Source organism: Garra rufa, chromosome 8, assembly GCF_049309525.1.
Source record: "Garra rufa chromosome 8, GarRuf1.0, whole genome shotgun sequence".
Taxonomy (NCBI): domain Eukaryota; kingdom Metazoa; phylum Chordata; class Actinopteri; order Cypriniformes; family Cyprinidae; genus Garra; species Garra rufa.
Window position 1 is genome coordinate 49785978 of NC_133368.1, and position 9718 is coordinate 49795695.

The following is a 9718-nucleotide window of genomic DNA, read 5'->3' on the forward strand; positions in this document are numbered from 1 at the left end:
GTTTTAAAAGACTTTGTAAGCTTCATAAATATAACTTTGAATAGGACTGGAGACAAATTCTGTTAAGTTCTGATTAATAACAACAACAGCAAAATATAAATTGTTAACAGTATATGAGGTAGTGTACTGAATCAGTCAATCCTCAATAGCTTCAGTCCAGCAGAGGCAGGTTTTAGTACAAGAATAGTTATTTGTAGTTATTTATGAGTATACATCAAAATATAATAAAGTTCTGATAAATAAAATGTATAAAAATAAGCTACATTATAATTACAATGTCAGCTTGCTTATCCCTTTACCTGCACTTTTTAAATTCTTTCCACCAAGCTACATCAAACCATTTTCAATCATCAGTTGCTGCCTGCCTTCTAAAATCTACTATTTAGCGATCTAAATCCATTATGTGACTCGTTAATGCTGCGGCTGAACGACAGTCTGCAACGCTCACTTGGCGTCATTGGATTTCACACCTGTGTAAAAGAAAAGCGAACTTTTATGCACGAGCTACATTTGATACTTTTTCTCTATGTCTAAATGTTCACTCCTCGCAAGTCTAACTTACATTTTACAATCCAGGGACTGTAACTAGAGATATGCTAGTTATAAATACAGTAATCATTACTTTATTTAGGCAGAATAAGTTTGTTGTGGTTTCCAAGCTCATTAATGTGAACGTTAGCGGTCTTCCACTGACAGAGTTTGTTACTATTACTCTGATCATCTTTGCCTTTACATTAATGGGAGGGTTTGTTTCATGCAGCCAAGAGATGAAGTAGATAGCTGTCTTCCCGCGGGGTATAAGCTACTTTTATCAGTGGGCTTTTGCGGGACGAAATAGCATATACTCGTTTTAGAGCAGGCGGGCGCGGGATTAAAACATCCGCCCCTTGCAGATCTCTAAGATGAAGTTTGCATGCAGCAGTAACTTTGTCTTCGGTTTTTACAAAGCGTAGCCACACTTTTGAGCACTTCGCGCAATTCATATTGTAGACTGATGTTTACATTACCACACAAGGTCCTGGCAGATCACTAGATGAAAAATTGCACCCAGGAATTGATAAGAGGAATCGACATTTAAATTTTATATAAAGTATTCGATTCTTTATCTTAAGTATCCAATTCCAGAATCGGAATCGATTTTCGATTCCCAACACTACCATGAAACTACCACCATTTTTTATAAATTTAATGAGGACTAATCAATATTTTATTTATGAAAAGCAAACTATGCAGTGTTTTTAAACTTTTGATTTCAATTTCTGTACCTGACATTTGTTCAGTTTTATTTATTTATGCTATTGCTAATTGATTTGCTCCTATTTTATTACTTGTCTTTAACAATTTAATGTTTTTTAAATTTATATTAGACTAGTTGTTTGTTTTCTGTGGTATTATTTGGTAAAACCATAGGCAAAAGACAGAATAAATATGTTTGACTAAAAACTTTTTAATGGATTTTTTTTTTTTTTTATCATATTGGAATCGGAATTAGGAATCGACAAAAATCGGAATCCATAAGCAGAATCGGAACCGGAATCAGAATCGATAAAATTCAAACGATACCCAACCCTACTCATGACATGGTTGAAGGGTGTTTCGTCCGTTTTTATTTTATGTTTGAAATATTAATTTGTCGGCCATTATAAATGCCGATACCGATAGTTTGGAAAATGCCTAATATCGGCCGATAATATTGGCCTGCCGATAAATCGGTCAGGCTCTAGTTTGGATGGAGAAATTGTTGAATGGATGGAAAAACAGATGAATGGATAGTTGAATAAATGGATGGATGGATAGGTAAAGGGTTAAACCCTTAACTGTTGCTGTTGTTTCTGATTACTCGCGATATCCCTACTGCTAATGTAAAGCTCAAAGTGAACGTTGAGCAAATGTTTCATCGCCAACACTGATTCTACATCAACACAAGCCAACATCTAACCAAAGAAAAGTAGGTTTGATTTCAAGTCCCTGTTGTTTGGCGAGATTTTCTGCATCGGCCACTTTGACAAGTTTTCACAATGTTGTGAAAGTTACTAATTCCTGAACTCTTAAACCAGCATTGGCCCAGTATGTGGCGAGGCCTTTTTCTCTTAGAGATGTTAATTCTGTGGATTGTTGGAGCAGGTTTGTGGAGTTTGTGTACTCACACACCTCTTAATGAAGTGATCTGTTTGTAAAGTCCTCACAATACAAAGCCAAACCCACGCTGGGTTGCTTACATGGGGTATCCCGGTGTATTGTCCCGTACAGTGTGTGTGTTTTATGTCGGTGAAAAGCTCCGTTTAGCCTGAGCCACCGTAGACGGCAAACAAAAGACGGAGATGTCTCCGACAGCCACCCGCTGCCTGCGCGAACGCACCGAATGATGCGGTTTCTGTCCGCTAGAAAGGCTCATGGTGGTGTCGCCGTTGAGACAAAAGTGAAGCAAAGGTGGGTTAATTATTTAAACAAAGATAAACTGACCTCTCAGATCCGTCAGCGCGCTGGAGAAGGACAGTCTTGGCGTCGCCTGCGAAATGTCCAGCGCCCCGTTGTTATGATAATTAACCCCGCTGCCCTGTTGCCGGAGCGAAGGGAGAGGGCATTTGTGAGTATTAGAGCTTCATTAGCATGCCACAGCACCACCATCACCCTCCATTCACTGCCGCCTCGGCCTTTTGTGTCTCCTTTCTTTATCTTTCGTGTGAGCACTTCTTCTGGAGTGAGAGAACGCTTGAGAGAGAGAGTTTGACAACTTCTGGGTGCTTGCTCAAGCGAGAGGGGAAAAAACAAGAGCTGAAAAGCAGTTTTGGTTGTTTGCAAGGGTCAGGCTTCCAAAAGACCCCCAACGCTTCAATTGATTTGCTTTGCAAATAAGAGTCGCTCTTAGAAATAGACTTGCCGCAGTTTATAATTTGCCTGGTCTGGCCATTTTAGCTGGAAACGAACGTTTGCTGCAAATTTGCTCATCCAAGATGTAGATGAGTTTGTTTCTTCAACAGATTTGGAGAAATGTGTCATTCCATCACTTGCTCACCAATGGATGTGAATGGGTGCCGTCAGAACGAGAGTCCAAACAGCTGATAAAAACATCGCAATAATCCACAAGTCATCCACACCACTCCAGTCCATCAGTTAATATCTTGTGAAGACAAAATAAACCAATATCAAGCAGTGTTTACAAGCCAAAACTGGCTTTAAACAAATATATGGCTGGAGATGGACTTTTTCACTGGAGGAAGTGTAATTATGGATTATGGACGTCTTAATGATGCATTTGTTTCAGCTTTTGTCTTTTCAAGTCATTAACTGATGGACTGGAGTGGTGTGGATTGCTTGTGGATTATTGTGATGTGCTATTTGGACTATTTGGACTCTCATTCTGACGGCACCCATTCACTCCAGAGGATCCATTGGTGAGACAGTCATGGAATGGTATATTTTTCCAAATCTGATGAAGAAACAAACTCATCTACTTATCATTCCATCACTGTCTCAGCAATGGATCCTCTGCAGTGAATGGGTTCCGTCGGAATGAGAGTCCAAACAGCTGATAAAAACATCACAATAATCCACAAGTAATCCATATCACACTCCAGTCCATCAGTTAACAACTTGAGAAGGCAAAAGCTGAAGCAAATCCGTCAAGACGTTTTTAACTAATATACATTAAGTCCATAATCCATAATAACACTTCCTCCAGTGAAAACCTATCTGAAATCTGACGGCACCCATTCACTCCAGAGGATCCATTGGTGAGACTGTAATGGAATGGTATATTTTTCCAGATCTGGTGAAGAAGCTCATCTATTCATCATTCCATCTCTGTCTCAGCAATGGATCCTTTGCAGTGAATGGGTGCCGTCAGAATGAGAGTCCAAATAGTCAAAATAGCATATTGCAATAATCCACAAGTAATCCACACCACTCCAGTTCATCAGTGAACATCTTGAGAAGACAAAAGCTCAAATAAATCCATCATTAATGTGTTTTTACATTACATCATTAATGTTTTATGTGGCTGGAGATGGACTTTTTCACCGGAGGAAGCGTTATTATGGATTATGGGCTCGTATTTTAGTTTAAAAAGTCTTAGTGATGGATTTTTTTCCAGCTTTTGTCTTCTCAAAATGTTAACTGATGGACTGGAGTGATGTGGATTACTTTTGGATTATTATGATGTGCTATTTTGACTATTTGGACTCTCATTCTGACGGCACCCATTCACTGCAGCACCGTTTACAAGCTGAAACAGTCCAAGTAGCTGGATTTTGATGTGAGAGACAACAGGAGTTGAACCTTTTCACTAGAGGAAGCATTATTATGGATTATGGACTCGTATTTTAGTTAAAAACAACTTAATTAACACCCTAAAATGTCTTAATGATGGATTTGTTTTAGGTTTTGTCTTCTCAAGATATTAACTGATGGACTGGATTGGTGTGGAGTGTTTGTGGATTATTGTAATGTTTTTATCAGCTGTTTGGACTCTTCTTCTGACGGCACCCATTCACTCCAGAGGATCTATTTGTGAGACAGTGATTGAATGATGCATTTATACAATTCTGATAAAGAAACAAACTCATTTACAAGTAATCCACACCACTCCAGTCCATCAGTTAACATCTAGAGAAGACAAAAGCTGAAATAAATCCATGAAGAATTATTTTGATGTGAGAGACAACAGGACATGGACTTTTAATATGGATTATGGACATATATTTTAGTTAAAAAAGTCTTAATGATGGATTTGTCTTCTCCACTCGTTAACTGAGGAACTTGAGTGATGTGGGTTACCTTTGGATTATTGTGATGTGCTATTTTGACTCTATTTCGACTCTCAATCTGACGGCACCCATTCACTCCAGAGGATCCATTGGTGAGACAGTATTGGAATGGTATATTTTTTCAAATCTGATGAAGAAACAAACTCATCTACGTCTTGGATAATGAGTATATAGCCAATATCGTTAAAACATGTTAACATTTGGATGCATCGCAAGCTGTTTTGTTGTTGCAATGATTGTAGTATTTTTTGCGTGTTGGTTGGTTTGATTTGCATGTCTGTGTTTTCCTCTTAAGAATTAAGATTAAGTTTCTCAAGAATCATGGGAAAAAAGAAGCTGCGTTTCTGAGACCCCCTCTGTCTCCAGCAGCTCCTTTTCACAGGGTAGAAATTAGTCTGACTTTTGTGGCTTTTCAATGAAGTGCTTTTCCAGGTCAGTTGTTTCACTAGCAGTTCAGTTTGGATTGTGTTTTGTCTGATCTTGGCTTGGGAATCGAGAAGATTCAGTGCAGTTAATCGTTTTTTGTAAATATTTTAAATTAGATTTAATTTTGTATTTTATTTATATTTTTTATATTTTGTTTTAATTTTAACTTTTAGTTTTTTATTTTGTTTTTTAAATAAATTAATTAATTTAGTTTTTATTAAGTTAGATTTTTATTTATATATTATTTATATTCTGTTTTTATTTGAATTTTAGTTAAAGTATTTTTATTTTTGTATTTTTGTCTTATTTTGTTTTATTTTAAAATATGTCTATAGTTTTTATTAAATTTAATACTTTTACTTATTTTATTTCAGCTAGTTGGCAAAACAGCATTGCAAATTTTAGTTAAGCTTAAAGTAAAGTTTTTACAATTTTTATTTTATTTTGGTTAATGTTTATTTTATTTCAAGTGGTGAACTTTTTTTCTGGTTTTAGTTTTAGTTTTAGCAAACAATAAGCTGAATACTATAGTGAAATATATAGTATAAAATTCTGTTTTTATTTTTAATTGTAGTTAAAGTTTATGTATTTTTTTTGTATTTCTAAAACTTATATCTATGTCTATAGTTTTTATCAAATTTTACTTTTTAGATAATTTAGTACCCTAAACTTTTTATTTCAGCTAGTTGGCAAAACAACATCTCAAATTTTACTTTATTTTATGTTAAAGTTTTAAAACATTTTTCTTTAAATTGCCTTTAAAGTTGTCAAAATGAAGTTCTTAGCAATGCATATTACTAATCAAAAATTAAGTTTTGATATATTTACGGTTGGAAATTTACTAAATATCTTCATGGAACATGATCTTTATATAATATCCTAATGATTATGGCCTAATAGAAAAATCAATAATTTTGACCTATACAATGTATTTTTGGCTATTGCTACAAATATACCCGTGCTACTTAAGAGTGGTTTTGTGGTCCAGGGTCACATATGGTAGTTCTAGTGATGTTAAACATGGCATGATTTCCACCCAGTAGAAGCAAAAGCTGTTGGGTTTTAGTGTGAGTTTTTGTACTTCAAAGCTTCTTTTGGTGAAGACGTAAAGCAGATGAGTTCACAACACCTTTGTCAATGTCAGCATGGAGGACGCCAGCCTTCAGAGGAAACAAACACTCATCTACGGTTCATTTTTACATTATACTGACATTAACAATGATATTATACAATGATATAATACAAAAAGAACAGAGAAGCTAGTGTTGGTTAAATATTTATGCATTTTTCAAAAAGGTGATAATTAAAAACTTACAATTCTGAGAAATAAAGTCACAGTTGATATAAACTCGCAATTGAAGTTAGAATTCCGAAATATAAGCTTGCAATTCCAAGAAATGAAGTCCTAATTCCGAAATATAAACTTGCAATTCTGAGAAATGAAGTTAGAATTCCGAAATAGTCGCAATTCTGAGATATGAAGTCAGAATTCCGAAATATAAGCTTGCAATTCCAAGAAATGAAGTCCGAATTCCGAAATATAAACTTGCAATTCCGAGAGATGAAGTCAGAATTCCGAAATATAAACTTGCAATTCCGAGAAATCAAGTCAGATTCCGAAATAGTCGCAATTCTGAGAAATGAATTCAGAATTCCGAAATATAAGCTTGCAATTCCAAGAAAAGAAGTCCGAATTCCGAAATATAAACTTGCAATTCCAAGAGATGAAGTCAGAATTCCGAAATATAAACTCTCAATATTGAAAAAATGAAGTCAGAATTCCGAAATAGTCGCAATTCCAAGAAATGAAGTCCGAATTCCAAAATATAAACTTGCAATTCCGAGAAATCAAGTCAGAATTCCGAAATAGTCGCAATTCTGAGAAATGAAGTCAGAATTCCGAAATATAAACTTGCAATTCCGAGAGATGAAGTCAGAATTCCGAAATATAAACTTGCAATTCCGAGAAATCAAGTCAGAATTCCGAAATAGTCGCAATTCTGAGAAATGAAGTCCGAATTCCGAAATATAAGCTTGCAATTCCAAGAAATGAAGTCAGAATTCCGAAATATAAACTTGCAATTCCGAGAGATGAAGTCAGAATTCCGAAATATAAACTTGCAATTCCGAGAAATCAAGTCAGAATTCCGAAATAGTCGCAATTCCAAGAAATTAAGTCAGAATTCCGAAATATAAACGTGCAATTCCGAGAAATCAAGTCAGAATTCCGAAATAGTCGTAAATCTGAGAAATTAAGTCAGAATTCTGAAATATAAGCTTGCAATTCCAAGAAATGAAGTCCGAATTCCGAAATATAAACTTGCAATTCCGAGAAATCAAGTCAGAATTCCGAAATAGTCGCAATTCTGAAAAATGAAGTCAGAATTCCAAAATATAAGCTTGCAATTCCAAGAAATGAAGTCTGAATTCCGAAATATAAACTTGCAATTACGAGAGATGAAGTCAGAATTCCGAAATATAAACTTGCAATTCCAAGAAATGAAGTCTGAATTCCGAAATATAAACTTGCAATTCCGAGAGATGAAGTCAGAATTCCGAAATATAAACTTGCATTTCTGAGCAATGAAGTCAGAATTCTGAAATTTGAGCTTGCAATTTCGAGAAATTAAGTCTGAATTCTGAAATATAAAGTTGTAATTCTGAGAAATCAAGTCAGAATTCCGAAATAGTCGCAATTCTGAGAAATGAAGTCAGAATTCCGAAATATAAACTTGCAATTCCGAGGAATGAAGTCAGAATTCCGGGATATAAACTCGCAATTCCGAGGAATGAAGTCAAAATTCCGAAATATAAACTCGCAATTCTGAGGAATGAAGTCAGAATTCTGGAATATAAACTCGCAATTCCGAGGAATGAAATCAGAATTCCGAAATATAAACTCGCAATTCCGAGAAATCAAGTCAGAATTCCAAAATATAAACTCACAATATTGAAAAAATTAAGTCAGTATTCCGAAATATAAACTCGCAATTCTGAGAAATGAAGTCAGAATTCCGAAATATAAACTTGCAATTCCGAGGAATGAAGTCAGAATTCCGGGATATAAACTCGCAATTCCGAGGAATGAAGTCAAAATTCCGAGATATAAACTCGCAATTCCGAGGAATGAAATCAGAATTCCAAAATATAAACTCGCAATTCCGAGAAATGAAGTTAGAATTCCGGGATATAAACTCGCAATTCCGAGGAATGAAGTTAAAATTCCGAAATATAAACTCGCAATTCTGAGGAATGAAGTCAGAATTCTGGAATATAAACTCGCAATTCCGAGGAATGAAATCAGAATTCCAAAATATAAACTTGCAATTCCGAGGAATTAAGTTAGAATTCCGAAATATAAACTCGCAATTCCGAGAAATCAAGTCAGAATTCCAAAATATAAACTCACAATATTGAAAAAATTAAGTCAGTATTCCGAAATATAAACTCGCAATTCTGAGAAATGAAGTCAGAATTCCGAAATATAAACTTGCAATTCCGAGGAATGAAGTCAGAATTCCGGGATATAAACTCTCAATTCCGAGGAATGAAGTCAGAATTCCGGGATATAAACTCGCAATTCCGAGGAATGAAATCAGAATTCCAAAATATAAACTCGCAATTCCGAGGAATGAAGTTAGAATTCCAAAATATAAACTCGCAATTCTGAGGAATAAAGTCAGAATTCTGAAATATAAACTCGCAATTCTTATAAATAAAGTCCAAATTCCGAAATATAAACTTACAGATCTGAGGAATAGTCAGAATTCCGAAATATAAACTCGCAATTCTTATTTTTCAATAAAACTAAAATTTCAACTAAAGTTAAAACCGCTAAAAAACATGCATGTTACTTAAAATAAAAAGAACATTAACTTAAATAACTTAAATATTAAATTTACAAAAACGCCACAAAATGACTAAAACATTTACTAAAACCTGAAATGAAAACAGAAAATATAAAAATAAAAACTCAAAAAGTGTAAGTAAACAATAATAACCCTAAACGGATGACAAAAAGTGTGATTAATTAATTTTTATTTAATGTAACACTGTAATATTCACAGTTTTGCCTAATATTACGTCACCAGTGCAGTCTTTGTGAATATATCACCCGTTAGTTTTCTGTTTCTCTCTGTAAGCCACACAAATATTCATCCTGCTGTCCAAGTTTACGTAAACCACCAAAGAGAGGCTTTATGAGCTTCCTGATATCAGTGTCCTGCTGTGGTGTGTGTGTGTGTGTGTGTGTGTGTGTGTGTGTGTGTGTGTGTGTGTGTGTGTGTGTGTGTGGTGGAGGGCCGGTCAGCCCCAGCAGGAGTCTCTCTGATGGGACGCGGCTGTTAAGTTTGATGGGTTTGTGTCTGCTATCTGCTCTGCTCGTTACTCATCATGGTGGGTGGCAGAATGCCGGCGTTAAACAGCCGCAGGAGAGAGTTTGTGGCCAGACGCACACGTATCCAGACGTTCACACGCTTACACGTCACTCTGCTGCTGCAGGAGAGAGAGGACGACCGTGTTTTCAG

The 9718-nt window shown here is 35.5% G+C and overlaps 1 protein-coding gene across 1 annotated transcript in view; it reads right to left on the reverse strand.

Moving 5' to 3' along the window:
- Nucleotides 1-444: 444 nt before the first annotated feature.
- LOC141340236 (anosmin-1-like) overlaps nucleotides 445-9718 on the reverse strand; it is a 32962-nt gene continuing 23688 nt past the window's right edge. The window contains exons 7-10 of the mRNA XM_073845160.1: nucleotides 9580-9686; nucleotides 2632-2696; nucleotides 2464-2557; nucleotides 445-470 (exon numbers count right to left, since the gene is read on the reverse strand). Coding sequence (XP_073701261.1) covers nucleotides 445-470; nucleotides 2464-2557; nucleotides 2632-2696; nucleotides 9580-9686 — 292 coding nt within the window. The remainder of the gene's footprint in view (nucleotides 471-2463; nucleotides 2558-2631; nucleotides 2697-9579; nucleotides 9687-9718) is intronic.